This window comes from Perognathus longimembris, chromosome 23, assembly GCF_023159225.1.
Source record: "Perognathus longimembris pacificus isolate PPM17 chromosome 23, ASM2315922v1, whole genome shotgun sequence".
NCBI lineage: Eukaryota > Metazoa > Chordata > Mammalia > Rodentia > Heteromyidae > Perognathus > Perognathus longimembris.
The window spans coordinates 16,927,557-16,945,498 of NC_063183.1; the positions used below are offsets into that span (position 1 = coordinate 16,927,557).

At 39.2% G+C, this 17,942-nt stretch overlaps 1 protein-coding gene across 2 annotated transcripts in view; it reads right to left on the reverse strand.

Annotated features, from left to right (window-relative positions):
* Positions 1–17,942, reverse strand: part of Map2k5 (mitogen-activated protein kinase kinase 5) — a 251,656-nt gene that overhangs the window by 99,532 nt on the left and 134,182 nt on the right. For both annotated transcript variants that reach the window (XM_048332406.1, XM_048332405.1), the window contains exons 14-16: positions 12,888–12,961; positions 11,883–11,933; positions 7,075–7,146 (exon numbers count right to left, since the gene is read on the reverse strand). In XM_048332406.1, coding sequence (XP_048188363.1) covers positions 7,075–7,146; positions 11,883–11,933; positions 12,888–12,961 — 197 coding nt within the window. The remainder of the gene's footprint in view (positions 1–7,074; positions 7,147–11,882; positions 11,934–12,887; positions 12,962–17,942) is intronic.

A 17,942-nucleotide genomic window follows, 5' to 3' on the forward strand; every position in this document is an offset into this window, starting at 1 on the left:
GCTGCTGGGCAGTGCAACTGCAGGGGCAGAACAGGTGTACATTGACTTGTTTTTTGACTCAAGCAGAATCATATTAAAATCCAGCTTTTGTATATATGATACTTTATTTCCTACCAAATATGCTGTGGTTCAAATAACACGTGATTAGAAATGGAGAGTACAACTCTTCAAGCCATTCTATGAGAGAAGAGGTAAGCAAGCACTGGACTGCTTATAAAATTATGAAATTGTGCCCTAAAGTGTTTTAGGCATCTCTTACTCATAGGGACTACATAAAACCCTCAAGTTTGGTAAAATACAAAGCCCTTATTATGCATCAAATCCATTTTCATTTTAAAATTGACTCCTGAAGGTTCGCATAGTAACTACCTGAGCGAATAACCCAAAAAACAGCCCAGTCAAATGAATCACTGAGGGCTTTCTAGAAGAGGTGAACAGATATTGTGAAAGCATCAGCCCTCCAGATGGTCTTTCTTTGGGAATTGTGTAGCCTTGTTAATGGGCCAGACTTTCACCGCCTTTGTTCTGTCTACCATTTCCACACTGATTCTTGTGGTGATGTTTTAAGGGAGAATTGCAATTCCTTGAGTCTTCCTCCCTATTACAAAGTAAGCCCACACGTGACCCACCTTAACTAATCCACAGGAAGAGAACCAAAAACCATTTAAAGATCTGGGTGAACAAAGAAACATAGGCTGCACGGTTTCTCTCATTTGTAATAACTAGAATATGTCTAGGATATTCTTAGCAGAGGATCACAATGGCTCAATATAGACATGACCATATAAGTTGATGTTTACCAAAATGAACTCCAAGAAACGGAAACAAGAGACTTTCTTTTTATTGTACTGTTTGCAGTTCTTTCTTTTTTTTGCCAGTCCTAGGGTTTGAACTCAGGGCCTGGCCACTGTCCCTAAGCTTCTTTTGCTCAAGGTTAGCACTCTACCACTTGAGCCACAGTGCCACTTATGGCTGTATTTATGTGGTACTGAGGAATCAACCCAGGGATTCATGTATGCAAGGCAAGTGCTCTACCACTAAGCCACATTCTTAGCCCTTTTCTTTCTTTTTCCCTTTGGTTCATTCCCTGTTATCTCTGTTCTTGATTTCTGTGCTCTTTGTCTTACACACTAAGTTTATCTAATTTGCAAAAGGGAAGAGGAATCACAATATTGGTGGGACATAGGGTGAACCAATTCAACAGTGATACTCACTAGACACTATGTTGGAAATGAACTCTACAACTTGGGAGAGATAGGGAATCAGGGAAAAGTGGGACAAAAGGAGGGAGAGGGCAATACTGTTCAAAAAGAAATGTGCTCATTACCTTATGTAAATGTAACCCCTCATACATCACCTTTACAGTAAAATTTAAATTAAAAAAGATCTGGGTGAAAACCGTAAACACACGATTAGAGAAATGGGCTACATTCCTGCCACCTAGTAAACTGCCATCCATATTCTGTGCAGGATGAATAATATAATTTGTTCCTTTCTTAATGATCATTTCCATCTTTATGTTATTTTTCCAACTCCAAATTCTTTATACAGCCAACAAAATCTTGGAGGAGGCCCACTTCATTCCATGAGCTGAGGGACACTGAATTGAGAGACAGTCTATGGCCATAACCACCCTGAACACTCCGGATCTCATCTGAATTGAGAGACAGGAGCAGTTCAGTCCCTAAAAAAAAGTGTCAGATACTACAGGTTCTTTGTTTATGGCACAAATGTACCTATCTGTGATTTTAAAAACACCAGGAGAGTTTAGTGACATGTAGTGTCATGTTGTATGAAAGAGTGTAGTGAGAGGCTTGGTTCTCTACAGGGACTGTGATATAGCACATTAACACAGGAACGGGCAACATAAAGAAGGCACAGGCAAGGGTGAACCCCATTATTCTAGGGGTATAAAACAGTAAAGACAGCCTTCTGATTCTTGCATCACCAAATTTCAGAGTAGAAAACTCATAGAATTGAAGAAAGGCAGCTGGGGAAGGAAGAAAGGATAGAAAATTCTGTTACCAGGTTTGTCTCTATTTGGTTCTTAGGGATTTTGAGGAAATTGCTTTGCTCATTTTCTTACATTTAAAAAAGAAATCACAGGTATCCTAAGGGAGTAAACTAGCTGAGTCAAAACACTTTGAGATATATACACACAAAAATGAATGAAACTGGGCTAGGTGAAAATTTGCCTACCTTGATGTCTCCTGTTAAGGTTTATAAGGGTCTGCCTTAGACTGGGCTAGGGGGGTAGAGGGGATCTCCTGTCTTAGTAGTAATTTCTCTTCAAGACCAATCCCATTCAATATCAACTCCTTTGTAAAGAAGCCCCTCCTCCTGCCCTCCCTCCACCCACCCCTCTCCACCCCACACCCTGTAACTCTCTGGGGTCTTTCTTCTCACCCAGGCTTAGGTTCTTCTCAGCTGCTATGCCCACTATCTACAGCTTACCCACGTATCATGTGGGTGAAAATTACTGAGTGAAAGAAAGCTCTTACTCATCAGAAGACATCTTGTTTTAGAAGTGGGACTACACAGAAGAGAAACAACTCTTTGAAAGTATTGACTATTTCACATTGTACTATGTTCTGATTTTTTAAAGTTATTGCAAACTGGGTGCTGGCAGCTCATGCTTCTAATCCTAGCTACTCAGGAGGCTGAGATTTGGGAGGATTTTGGCTGAAGCCAGCCTGGAACAGAAAAGTCCACAAGAGTCCATCTTCAACTAACCAGCAAAAAATTAGTCTGGCGTCATGGCTCAAGTGCTAGAGCACCAGCTAAACAAACATGGCAAGCAAGTGTGAGGCCCCGAGTTCAAACCCCAATACTGGAGAGAAAAAAACAAACCCTAAAAAATAAAAAAATGATTGCAATTCACACCTACTCTGTCTACAGTAATTTAAAACAAGATTTGCCACACGTATGCCAAGTGTATTATGGTAAAAACAGAGAAGAATCTTGGCCTTCAAATACCTCTTTTGGGCTAATTTCCAATTCCTTTTTGTAATGACCTCTTACTTAACCCAGGAAACAAAGAGGCTTGGAGTTCTCTTGTAATCTTCATTACTGAACCACTCACAAAGACTCATCCATGCATCAAAACCCTTCTTCTCTTCTCTATCAGGTCTTTTTCTTTACCTTGGACCCCAAATGAATAAAGAACCCCAAACACATACTAAGGGTCTTACTCTATTCTCTAATGATTGCCTAGGCTGTTAATGAAGTTGGTCACATGTTGTCACCTGCTGGTGCAGAGGGCTATAAATTCCTAGAAGGCACAGACAATTCCATGTTTCCTGTGTTTGTTTTTTAGTACAGTCTTGGCACTGTTCCTGAGCTACACTTGAGCCATAGCTCTATTTCCAGCTTTTTTTTTGGCGGGGGGGAAGGGGTGGATGGTTAATTAGAGATAAAAGTCTCATGGATTTTACTGTTCTGGCTGATTTCAAACACAATCCTCAGGTGCTGAGTAGCTAGGACTCCAGGTGTGAGTCAGTGACAATCTATCCCACGCTTCCTTTAGAAGGCATTAGCTAAGTATTCTGAAAAAACAAGAGCTCAACAAGCATGTTTGATGGTCACATTCATATTCTGCTTTCCATCCTAGAACAGCATCTTCTGCTGTATTATCCCTCCTTACCAGTCACTTGATAACACAGGAAGAATCAAAAGACGACCCTTCTTGGCTCCTCATCTCCTGCTTCCCATTTTGCCACCTGGGCTACTTCACTCATTCTGTCACTCAGTTGTCCTGCACACAAAGCTGACAGTTTTCAGTTTCCTATACCCTAGCCTTCTCAATCTTAGAAATGCAAGGTCTCTTTTCTTTAGTGTTCCAGGGAGTATTTAACAATTTACCTCCAGAATAAATGAATACCAGCAAAATCCCAAACACATCACTGGCAATCGCCCTCCCTATAATATAGAAAGTTCCTTTTTATTACTTATTGCATCCTGGGCACCTAACAAGATAGACGTGTATGTCAATATGTAATGTAAATAAATACTAATGTGTTGTATTTTTTGGGCACCTATCAATCTTCCGAGCTGACCTACTCACTTCCATGCTTGCTCCTATACAGCTATTCTTCACAGAATAACCAATGACCCTTTGAATATTGAAGTCAGAACACTTAGTCTCAGAGTAGTGTCTCAAATTCTGAGCATGGCCTACGTGGGCTCTAGTCCTGGCTGCCTGACTTTATTTACGCCCCCCACCCCCCATTAACTCCACACCGGTCAGACAAGTCTCTCTACTTCCCTTACATATATGAAGCAACTGCTATTGCCAGGAGGCTCCTTCCACAATCTTCCTGTCTCTGCATCTCCAGTGGAACTTTGTCAGAGGACTGACCACTTTCATTTTCTACACTGGGTTTATTTTGACCTGACAAACCTCAGATTTGGTTATAGCTTTGTTTTCTGTCGTGGCCCTCATATACTCCAGGAAGTCCCGCCTTTATTCTGTCCATGAATGCAGCAGTCCTAGCAAGGGCTCAAAGAGGAAGAGGGATGACTGCGAATCTGAAGTGTATCAATCATGCTCTCTGACAGTACTTCTCTGTCTCCATGTTTTATGCAAAGTGAGGACATATCCTTGTGTCTACAGCTCTACTGCTGTTGCATGAAGCTAAAGAAAGAGAACAGCAGAAAGAGTCACAGCAGAGTCATTAGAATGTTAGCCTGAAAAGAGGCTCAGAGATAATCATTTTACAGATGAATGAACTGAGGCCCAGTGGGGAGCAGAAGGCAGGCCAGGGCCACCCAGGAAACTAGCAGCAAAGCGAGAACTGCAACCCAACACGGGATTCTTATCTCTGCACCATGTAGTTTCTCTACAGTTCTACACTGTATCTGCTCATTTATAAAATACAATCAATGACAATGATCTAAAATATGCAAAAGAAAATTATATAGAAGAAAGGACTGAGCCCCACAAAAGTACTAGTTTCCTCATAAACAAGGTGATAGGCAGGGCTCACAACTGTAATCCTAGCTACTCAAAAGGCTGATACTCTATCTCCAATTAACTAGCAGAAATGCCAGATTGGAGGCATGGCTCACGTGGCCAAGCACCATCTGTTAGCAAGCAAGCTAGGGAAGAGTGTGAGTCCCGAAGTTTAAGCCCTGGAATGGGAAACAAACTCCAGATTCTGCTTGATATTCACTTCTGTTACCTACCCACCACTATGACTAACCTCTCAGTGGATGCACACATACTATATTTCTCAGATCCTTTTCATGGTGAAGCATGAGAATATGATTTAATAAACTTTTAACAGTTTCCTTCCTTATCCATCCATCCTCTCGCCCTCCCTCCTTTTTCTTTCTTTCTTCCCCATGCAGGTGAACTGAGTTTGAAGACATTTCCTTACAAATAAAATGACATTGAAGCATTACTAAAGTCACAGAAATGATGCTTGAACAAAAAAAGTTGACAAAATTGTGATTGCAACTCTTATCTCCAATCCTATTTAGTCTTTTCTGCTATTTTCCTTCCTTGTTAGAGGGCATATGTAAGAATCCCACTTTTTATTATTTTTTTAAATAGTTGTACAAGGAAGGTTGAATTTAACATGTCCATACATGTCCTTCCTATTTTGTAAAGCCCTTTCCTTCCTTCCTTCCTTTCTTTTTTAAAAATCTGCATCAGTGTAACTGAGCAAAAATTCTGAAAGTGCTGGTGAGCACCTAAGTTCTGTACTATTGTAATTAAAGTTAAGCTGTGTCTCTTTTTCCAAGTGTGTTTTTTTTTGTGGGAGGGAGGCAGAACTGAGGTTTGAACTCAGGAACTTACGCTGGCTAGGCAGGTGTTTTATCAATGAGCCCCACCTCCAGCCCTTTTTGGCACTGACTATATTTAAGATACAGTCTCTTTGATAGAGCTTTGTGGCTATCCACTCACCTAGGCCACAATTTACCCATTTTAAGCTTCTTCCATTGAAAATGGCGTCCCATAGTCTTTTCTCTCCAGGCTAGCCTAGAACCTTGATCCTTGAGCCTCTCATGTATCTGAGATGACACTACATTCAAATGTTGGTTGAGAAGGGGTTCTCACAGGTACGCCTAGGAAGGTCTTACATGGGGATTATCCTGATCTCCTCTTAAATTAGCTAGGATTACAGGCACGAGCCACCAGTATGTGGCTTAAGGGCTTTTTATTGCAACATATTAAATTTACAAAACAATTGGCTTTAATTGGATTAACTGGATAATTGGGTTAAAACTTTCACTATTTATGGTATATGGTTTTTAATACATTGCCTGTGTAATCACATTTATTGAAGAAAAAAGATGTTAATCTCTGACCTCACAAAAACAAATTCAGATACAGACACTTGCACAAAATAATATACTTGTAACTATAAAGAACTATATGAATTATATGCATCCAGAAATAGAAATACCTTGCCTTTAAATAATTTTCAGAAATAACTATTCCCTTAATTAATATGTTGATTATATGATGGATATATAGAGCTCTAGTGGGGCTGCACTTAGCATACTAAGACAAAAAGTCCATTCTAAATACAGCATAAAGAGGAAAGATAAGATTATACTACATAGCCCCCACCCCACCCTACCCCACCACTTCACATACATGTACTGTGACCATATTTGAACAAGGTGGCTTTTTTCTTTTTAATACATTCAAATGAGTAGGGGGCATATCTCTGGGAATTACATATGCATTCCAACAAGGCAGCTATCACACATCTTTTTTTCTGGGAACCTTCTTTTAGAACCCAGGTTCTCCAGATATAGTGTACAAGATGATCACTCAGGGAACACGTTTCGCATACAGATTATCAGAGATTTGGATTTGATTGGTCTTGGATGGGACTGTATCCTAATAAGGTCACCTGTGAGAAACAGTGCTTTAGAATAACTCAGACTCAGTCCATAAGCTACATCAGGACATAAATTAAGTAATGACTTTAGAGTCAAACAATATAGAAACATATATAACATGCTGAAGGAGTATTCTTTTAAACTCTATTCTTCCTATGGGACATTTATTTAATATAGATATGCACAATAAGTGTCTATTTGAAAACAACCACAACTTACCTCCATGAAAGAGATCCCTAAACTCCAGACATCAGAATGGATTCCATATTGCTCCCCTGAAATTCTTTCAGGCTGCAAGAAAACAGAAGGGAGTTTGTATATTGATTACTCCAGGAACCTTAACACTGAACCTGAGCTTGGTAAAGGTGAGGAAACAATGTTTTCATAGCACTTTAAGGATAGCAAAACAATTTCATATGTATCTGTGTATGTATTATGTAGATAATATATAATACATATTATATAAAATATATGCATCCTCTGCATGCTCCCTTATGAGGAAGACTACTACCCTTATTTCACAAACGAGGGAAAAAAGGCTCTAAGGCAGTGAATTAATTTGGGCAAGGAATGATCTGAGACTTGGCCACAGGGTAGGTCTTCTGCCTCCAAATTTAGTAGCCTCAATTGGGGAGTAACAAAGCACACTAGCACCATATATATAGAAAAAGCCAGAAGTGGTGCTGTGGCTCAAGAGGTAGACTGCTAGCCTTGAGCAAAAAGAAGCCAGGGACAGTGCTCAGGCCCTGAGTCCCATGCCCCACGAATGGCAAACAAACAAACAAAAGAACAGAGTAATTTCAGTAATTAGAATTTCTGAGAAATAGTTTGGTACGTGTCCCAAAGCCTTCTGGAGCACTTTCATAATCTTGGATGAGATTCTTTTAAAATGTAGTTGTGAATCTTCATGCTATGGATGAAAGTGCCTGCCGAACCCAATTATCATGACCTAAAAGAGCAGGTGTCCTTGAAGAGGACCTCAGCTTCCAGGTGAAGAGGCTGCACCGTGATTTTTTCAAGTCTTCTACAAGCCTATTGCCTAAATTATCCTGTATCCTAAAAAGACATGGCATGTTAGAAAAAAAAATATTTTTCCTTCAACAAAAGTTTTCTTATTTTTGTCCTACAGTCTTGTATCTTATACTTGGGGTTACAGGAGAATAAAGTGGCACTGATAGGATCTTTTCTGAATTTGAACAAGTTAGCTGGTTGCATCTGAGTACTCTGGGTCTTCCAGACATTCATATATTTGATGCTATGCTTTGGAAGGTAGCCATCATAAGCGAATTCACTTACTGGACACTGTGTGAGGGACAGGTATGGAAAGTGAGCAGAATAAGTCCCACCCTCTGATATTCATGGTCTAAGTTGAGGGAGACACATCAAAAGCTTGGACACAGTGAGAGGCAAAAAAATAAAAATTAAAATTAAGACATTAATGTCTGGAGGCAGATAACCTAAATTTGAACCTTAACTCTTCCACATTATTAGCTGTGTGGGATTGGGTAAATCATATAACTTCTCCTGCCTCAATTTCTTCATCTATAGAGTAAGAAAGATAACATTGTCATAGAGCTGTTGTGAGGACTTAAAACGCTGGGTGTAGTAGGTCATGCCTGTAATCCTAGCTACTTGGGAGGTGGAAGGACCCTGCTTTGAGGTAAACTTGGGCAAAAAGTTAGGAGATTCTATTTCATCCAATAAGCTAGCGTGGGGTTTCCTGCCTGTAATCCCAGCTATGTGGGCCTTAAGTAGGAGAATCGTTTGGCTTGAGTAAAAGCACGGACAAATAAAGGGCTATGAATTGTGGCTCAAGGCGTATGTTTCTCTACCAAGCATAAGGCACCAAGTTCCAACCCCTTTTCTCCCCCCCCCCAAAAAAAAAAGAAAAAGAAAAGAGTAACCAGCACATAGTGCTAATTGTTTACTGTAATTATTGATGTTATCATCCCTGCAAAGTAGTATATATAAACACAAAGTGAGGAGAATGGATACTAAAAGAGGATACTGCATCATTGAATCACAATTCATCACTGTCCTCCCCCCCTCCTCATCTCCAATGATGCCAACCGCACTGCTCTCGTTTTTGAGTGTCTGCTCAACCTTTCCCAGCATGCTTCTGCCCGCTCTTTTCTAAGAGCCCTTGTCACAGCTCTTGAATCACCATGTGTACACGGTACACCTTCTTACTTTCTCAAGTAAGAAGACAGCTTAGGACTTTATTAGGTCACATTCATGGCTGTCATACATGTTTTCTGTTTTGCTTGTGTCTTCTCTTCACTGCAAAGTTCTTATACCATCCTAGAGTAGCACTGGGGGGGCTCAGTCAACACTTGCTGATTTACCCAAAGGTTTCAGTATTGCTTTCACTGTCATAGGCAAGGGATTGGCAAAATTGTTTCTGTAAAGGGCCAAATAGTAAATATTTTTCACTTTGTAGTCCATATGGTCTCTAGCAACTGTCACAACTGTTCAACCCTGCCACCAGAGTATGACAGCGGCCATACCCAACACATAAGCAAATGGCCATGGCCACATTCCAATAAAACTTTACTTACAAAAACAGACTGAGGGCTGTAGTTCTCTAACACTTGGCATAGATATTCATGTGCGATTCAAAATTATAAACTAGACCAGCTAAAATGAAGTCCAGTTGTGGCTTAAAAAACTCCAAAAGCCCAAGCTGTCTCCCTCAAGAGATTGCCAGCAGACAGAAGGCATGGGTTAATACCCCAAGCAAGTCAGGGCCAAGATCCTCTACCTCCAACCTTTAATCTCCCACAGTCTAGGTAAGTACTTGGCTTACTAAAGTAAACAAAGCTCTTGCTATTACTATTAGGCTATTATTGTTTTCTTCCTCAGTAGTTTATTCTTTTTACAGCTTAAATTACAAAGTTGATAATGACAATTAACTCACCAAAGAAGCAAAGCAATTTTTACCTTTGCCAATTGGAGTGAACATTTCCTAATTTTAATCCTCCCATTTTCAATTAACTGATACTCACATCACATTTATCCATAAACAAAAGGGAAAAAAAGTAATTTCTCTAATGTCCACCAGGGAAAAACAACTGTAATCTGGATTTTCACATTTAAATATAATGTGGTTTAATTATTAGAACAATTTGAAGCTACTAAGAACATGATGGGTAGTTGGCAAGTTGTTTCACTGATAGTTTTTCTTTTTAAATCACAGTGTTTCTTGTTCTTTTAAAGGCTGAATCCAGCCTTCAGCAAGGCTGTGTTAACTACAGAGGTAGCTCTCCAATCTCATCTAAGGAGAGCCCAGAAGAAAATTTAGGTTTCCAAAAGCAGATAAGGTGATTTCAAGGTTAATCTTTTTTTCCCCCCAACTTTGCTTAGAAAACAAACAACAACAACAACAAAAAAACCTTAAGTTTTCTGATATCTGAATGGAAGAAAAATGTTTTATACTGTTGTGAGAAGACCTAGGACTTATCATATTAGAATCTTTTAATCAAGATAATAGGTGAACAAAAAACAAAAACAAGATCGTTCTATTCAGACTTAAACTGTCTTTTTATACAATATAAACAAGGGCTATTGAAATGAAAGGTTAACTAAATCAATCTAGAGGGTTCTTGTAAAAATTCATCCTATAACTTTGAAATAAGAACTTTGCTCCAAAATGACAGTAGGTAATAAGTTTCTGCTTGCCCTTTTATCCTCCCATTCTCGGAGTGATGTATAAACCAATGAACTAAAGTAAACCAATGAAATAAAGTATTTTTATTGACAGAAATGACTTCTTTTATTCAAAGGGTAAGAAAAAGATTTTCCTCTACCTTTTATTATTGGCAAGTTTAGTTCAGTGTAACTAAGTAAATAGTATTACAACTGCTACACACATTTAACAATATACAGGTAGAAATTCTAAAGAGAATTGCCTGCAAAACCCATTCAGAGATCCAGAAATAAGATTTGGCTATATCAGTAATTTAATTTTGATCTAGTAACAAAACTGGTTTGTATTTCTGGGAAAAAAACACAACAATCTTGCTGATTGACGTCTTTGTATACTTTTGGGTAATTAAATAATCAGTGTGGAAAAAATAGCCAATATGTTATAAAGTGCCATATTACTACAGGACTAAACTTCAGAATGAAGAGGTTTTTGCAGAGTGAAGGAGGATAGGATACTCTTAGGGGAGGCCCCAAAGGTGCAACTCTTATGAACATTTAAAATATTATTTATCAAAACTAATTCCAGGAAATGAAAACATAGGGTTTTTGTGGTAGTGGTGGTGTTGCTTTTGCTTTTTTTTTTTTTTTTTGCCGGGGGGGGGCAAAATGGGGGACGTAAAAATGGAAGGAGGAAGGGTAAACAGATGGTGTCATAATACAGTGTAGTCAGTATATATACTAGGTGGAAATGAACTATGCAACTTGTAGGCAGGGATGTGAGGAAGAAACTGGGGGAAGGCAAAGGCAGGGGTGACGAGGTTCAAAAAGCATCTGAACTTATTATCTGACTTATGAAATGGTAAGCTCTTTATACAACAACACCATCATAAAATTATTTTATAAAAATGAAGAGGTTTTGGCAGGGCATGATGGCGCATACCTATAATCCCAGTTGCTCAAGAGGTGTAGAAGGGGGAAGGATGAGAGTCTGAGGCCAGCCAGCCCTAGGCAAAAATGCACGATTCTATCTGAAATGGCTGGAGACTTGGCTCAAGTGATAAAACACTTGTCTAGCTAATTGTAAAGCACTGAGTTTCAACCCCAGTACTGCTCAAAACACAAAACAAATGAACAAAGAAAACTAGTCTGCAGAGATTTCACACTTACACCAGTGAAGCCAACGGAGTCAGATAAGTTGATAGCTCCCCTATAAATCCTCATGGCTTCCTGAGATTTAAAAATTGGATCTTGACTGGATTGACTTTGTAATCTATGATCTGCTCAGCTAAGGCTGGGGAATTAATTCAAGAACTGTACATTACCAAAGTACATAAAGATAAAGATGTTGGTTTTAAATGTTATTTTTGCATAAGTTTACTTACCGCCATGTAAGCATTTGTTCCAACATACGTCTTGGCTATAGAATTCACCAGCTATGAGACAAAACAGTTTGTCAGAACAATATAAAGATAATGTGGAAATAAAATGGGCAATTATTCCTCATTTAACCTACAATCATCATTCCTACAAATCAACTAAAAATTATGTAAAAGGGAACAAATTTATCTAGAAAGGCATTAAAAATGATTAAATCTCTCTTTTCTTTTGAATGTGATTTCCAATTTAAACAAGAACAGCATTACAGTTTATAGCAGATAACCTTAAACAATTCACTTAAGCAGGATGCTTAAACGCTTTAGTACCCCAAACCCGCCTGATATAAAAAGTCAATTTTGAAGTAGAATTTTTTAGTCAGATGGCTCAAAATGTGAATGAAGCCCCATGCATTACTAGAATGAAATGAACGCTAAATACGCTGGAGGGATAACAGACTCTGACAACTCATAATACAGCGATGACCTTCGCTTTGGTCTTCATGTTTGGCTGGGAGGAAAGGTGGCTGCAATTCAAATCAACATCACAGCACGCTCATAGGTCACTATCACCGGGGTCCTCAGGGGAGGCCCAAAATGGAAATTAATTAAAATTTGTGCTGCACATTGTAATGGCTCTCCACTATTGTTGCTCCCAGTATTAATTTTTATTGTGGGCCAGTTGGGCTCCCTAGGCACAGCTCCCACTCTGCCCTCCCTTTTGTCTGGCCAAAACGCTTTCATATCAAAGCTGCATATCAATGAAGTTTGCTATTCGGAAGTAGTAATTACAATATCAGCAGTTTTTACTGTCATTAAACAATGAACAATCATATTCTGATGAAGGAAACTCGCTTAGAGATTAAAAATGAACAACACACTCCCAGTCCAGGGAAAGAGGTAGACTTTCTGTTTGTCTGGTGGTTAGGTGTTTTGTTTTTTTAAGCCCTAGGGAAGATTGAAAAGAAAAGGTGGACATGAAGGAGGAAGGGATAGCACCGTGGAGAGACCTACCTGAGTGCTCACTCCAAAGTCACACAGCTTCACCTGCCCTCTGGTGTTTACAAGCATATTGGAGGGCTTCACATCTAAAAAAAAAAAAAAAAAAAAGACCAAAAAGGCCACATAACTGATTCCTCAATGCCTGTTTCAAAAAAAAAAATCTCTTTCTCACACACATACACATTTACACACACTCACACACCACCACTACTACCATCACCACTACTACCACCACCATACTGCAGAAATGATATAATCTGCTCACCCCCAAATTTTCACCACAAATACTCCAAAGTTTCTTATCTGGAGGCAAATGTAAAGTCCTAACTCACCCCCTCCCAGCGACTTCTATAGAAGTCAAGAGTTTATTTCAAATTCAAGCCCAATTAAATATTCCGACAGCATAAAATATATCCATAATCCCATCCCTGGGTTTAAGAAAAAGTAAATAGATAAGAAAATGTAATCTTGCAAGTAATTTGCATAGAAAGACTAGTTTCACTCTCTACCTATTACCAACAAACTACCCCACCCACCTAAGAAGTAGTAAGGTCACAGCAAAGCCAACAAGAAAGAGGACCATTCTTATATGCTTTTAACAGCAGAATGAAACAAAGAAAACACACATACACACACTATCACTATTTGCTGTATTGCACATTTCAAATGCTACTTCAGATAATGACAGAAAATAATCTAAAATATGTGTATGCATACCATATAGGCCCTTACCATTGGACTTCACTCATTCTTTCCTGCCCTAACATCGTTTTTGACTGTCATTACACTTAACAAAGGAACTGACATAGCTGTTGCAGAGCTGTCAGTGGGTACATAATGGCACAAAGGGCTTCTGTGATGCCTGATGAGGGACAGCAACGAACTGCTTCTGGAACTCAGGGAGGCCACAAAAACCACCCAAGCAAGAAAACACCCTACACTTGCGTGAACCCACTGTAGCACGGGCTTCCACACCTCATCTCTGATGGCAAAAGTGGCCCAGGACAGACAACCCTTACCTACCCTTGAATGTGAATAAGAAAAGTTGTAATTTTTAAATGTAATATTTGAAAAGAAAAACTTCAAATGAGTTAATCTCCCCTCCACCCTCCCCCTTACAAATTGGTCCAAACTACTTTATAAGGAGTAGATACTTAATTCATATTTTAAGTTCAAAGTCAGTAACTAACAATTATTATTCTCTAGTCATGATGTAATAGGCAATGAGTCAGGCACCTTATCATATATTGTCATTTACTGTTGCCCTGATATATATGGAAATATTCCCCAAATGCATCTCTACTCAAGAAAAGGGTGGTGCAGCAATGCTGAGGTGTCCATTTGAACACAATATCCCTTTAAACAATGCCAACGAATTCAGCAAGGAGACAAGATAATCTGTTCTAGTCTTTGGTTTTTTGTTTTTTTGGTACCAGTCCCAGGGCTTGAACTTGGCCTGAGCGCTGTCCTTAGCTTTTTCATTCAAGGCCAGTACTCTACCATTTGAGCCACACTTCCACTTCCAGTTTTTTTTTTGTGGTTAATTGTAGACTTTCTTGCTGGGCTGGCTTCAAACCTCCGATCTCAGCCTCTAATAGGATTACGTACCCTGCTTTGTTTCGGTCATTTCGACTCTGCCATAACTTGGCCTGTGCCTTTGGACTTAGTATGAGACATTTCACTTCTACTCCGTCAGAAAGGAAAATTTCCTATGTCAATCTCAAAAAGCAGTGAGGATTAGATGAAACAAATGTAAAATCACTTTCAAATTGCCAACAATCTGTAGAGTATTATTATTGTCAATAGGGAATCAACTAAGCTATAAGAGTGGTATTTTTCATTATGGGCAGAAAGTAGTTTCTATTGCTACTAAAGAAATTTATACACTATATGAGGAAAACACCAGCTGGAAGTTCCACTTCCTTTTTTTTTTTTTCTGGTTAACTGGAGATAAGAACTTTTCTGTCTCAGCTGGATCTTCAGATCCCAACCTCCTGAGTAGCTAGGATTACACACATGAGCCACTGGTACCCAGCTCTGTCTCTTACTTATTGTTTTGATCTTACATTATAAGCCATCTTGAATTACATTTAAGATGAATAGGATTATAAGTTATATTAGGACTTCATTGAAATCTGAATTTGTCAAAAATTGAAGCAGAGGGGCTGGGGATATAGCCTAGTGGCAAGAGTGCCTGCCTCGGATACACCAGGCCCTAGGTTCGATTCCCCAGCACCACATATATACAGAAAACGGCCAGAAGCGGCGCTGTGGCTCAAGTGGCAGAGTGCTAGCCTTGAGCGGGAAGAAGCCAGGGACAGTGCTCAGGCCCTGAGTCCAAGGCCCAGGACTGGCCAAAAAAAAAAAAAAAAAAAAAAAAAATTGAAGCAGAGAATTCCTTTGAGTATTGAGCTAAGCACAATCCTCTTGTTTTCCTTTTATCTTGCATATAATATCCAGCTTAAGGTGGAGGCTTGTTGACATTCTAGTTTTCATTTAAAACATGCCAATTCTACTACTCAAGAATAGCTTCAGGATTACTGAGCTGATTTGATTTTTTTTGTTGTTGTTGTGTTTTTGGTTCCTTTCCAAAAGCGTAGCCAATAGCACATCTGACTACGCAGAAATATTACTTTCAAGGAGATAGCTATGTCTATGCTTATTTTAATGCAATATCAAATTGTGGTAAACAAATAGTAATTGACAGCATTCAGCTCACAGAGAGCCATCACAGGCTTTTTTCTGTAAGCAAAGCACTGAAAAGATGAGTCATTAAAGTGAGTCACTATAAGTAGGAATCATCAGGGCAGATGTAAGTCATTTTGGTTTACTTCAGGCCATTAATTATTAGGGTTTATCAATTAGTTTTATTGAGGCAAGTAAGTTTAAATAAATGGTACAGCTTTGGTTTAACGGAGCTAAAGAAAATACAAATGAGGTATGTAGAAGCAGGGAACTGCAGGTTCTTTTCATCCCACTAAAGAGAAATATGCTTCTTCTACAAGAGCCTTTAGTGAAAAGCCAAATTAACTTTAATCTCCTTTAGCATTAAGTATGACATATCATGCCTTGCTGTTTCTTAATTTGAAGTTTGGTTGAATTTGATCTTCAAGGCAAGAAGTTAATATCATGTTGGAGAAAAGAAAAACAATATCCCATGTAAGTGACCCATTATTAAATATCAGTGACTCTTCATTTCCTTCCATCCTAGAAATAAGTCATTATCTAATTAGACTAGGTTTGTAGAGGACTCAGAATAGATCACTGTTGGTCAGATCCTTTCAGGGGAAGCAGGACACATAGGGAGTTATTTTACGAATTGAATCTAAGATTCTTGAGTCAGCCCTGCCTATGGACTGTGAGATAGGGCAAGTCATGTGCTTTGGTCACATAAGAATATGCATGTGCACATGTGTACTCACACATTCAGTTCTAAGTATGCATACTTCCCCTTGATCCACAAAACAACTTTGAATGATCACTGACAACCGTCAGTTCAGAAAGATCAGCTTGTAGTGAGTGATCTTCTTACATTGACCAAGTTATTCTGAGAATGAAGTGAGAGTGTGGATGGTACTGTGTCTGGCACAGAGCTAGTGCCCAATTAGTTGTTGAATGAATCAAATGAAAGGGAAAAACATTTTGCAAGCCAGAATGGACTATGTATATTTAAGCTATTGCTTTGTAGAACTGGTAATGACAATGACTCAAACTGTAGAAAGTCAGAATCTGGCATATATTATACTGGACCACATCCAAATGCTAAGGGATATTAACATTCATTACACTGGCTACATATAGCTTGTCATCTTTCTGAATGGCAAGTGTTGTTCAACTGAGATCAAACAAGAGTATTCAATCACAGTATGTTTCTCTTGTCATAATACTTCCTCATTTTTTCAGTAAGATTTCATAGGGGTTTTTTTTATGATGATGTCACAAATCTGAACTGTAACTGCATCATCCCAAGTAGATAATAGGTGTTTCTAATGGAGTTCTGTCCAATAACGTAAAGTGCTCAGAAGAGTAGAAAAATACCAAGGAGTAGGAAGAATGTTAAGAATTTACAAATAGGATCTTAGACCATGCTAAGGAATAAATATAGCTTTTCTACAGGAGACTATGCTAAACAAAGCTCAGGCTCAGAATGCCCTTAAAAATTAAACATGCCTGACTCCAGTGGCTTACAACTATAATTCTAGCTACGCAGAAGACTCAGATCTAAAGTGTTGTGGTTTGGGGCTGGGAATATGGTCTAGTGGCAAAAGTGCTTGCCTTGTATACATGAAGCCCTGGGTTCGATTCCTCAGTACCACATATATACAAAAGGCCAGAAGTGGTGCTGTGGCTCAGGTGGCAGAGTGCTAGCCTTGAGCAAAAAGAAGCCAGGGAGAGTGCTTAGGCCCTGAGTCCAAGGCCCAGGACTGGCAAAAAAAAAGTGTTGTGGTTTGAAGGCAGAAAAGTTCATGAGACTCCATCTCCAAAATAAACACAGTAAGCAGGACTGAAGATATGACTCTGCAATAGAGCACTCCTGAAATAAGTAACCTGTGCAAAGTGCAAAGTCTTGAGTTCAAACCCTGGTAATAGCCAGAAACAAAACAAAAAAAACTAAATATAAGCCATATCGTTTAGCAAGCGAGGTACACACATGTAGTCCCAGGTACTTAGAAGGAGTTGTGAGGACCACTCAAGCCTCTAGTTAAAGACAAGCTTGGGCAACATAGTGAGATCCGGGGGTGGAGGGGTAGGAGGGGTGGTTGTAGTAACTCAGGCCTGTAATAATCCCAGTCACTTAGGAGGAAGAGATGAGGACAATAGTTGGGGGCTATCCCAGGCAAAGAGTTAGTGAGGCCTCATCTCAATGAATAAGCTGACCATGTGACCTGTGAGCCCAGCTACAAAGGAAGACATTGGTAGGACGATCACAGTTTGAGTCTGACCCTGGACAGAAACTTCAGACCCTTTCTGAAAAATAAAACAAAAAGGGCTGGGGTCATAGCTCAAGTGGCAGACTACCTCCCTGGTAAACATGAGGCTCTGCGTTAAAACCTACGACCCCCAGAA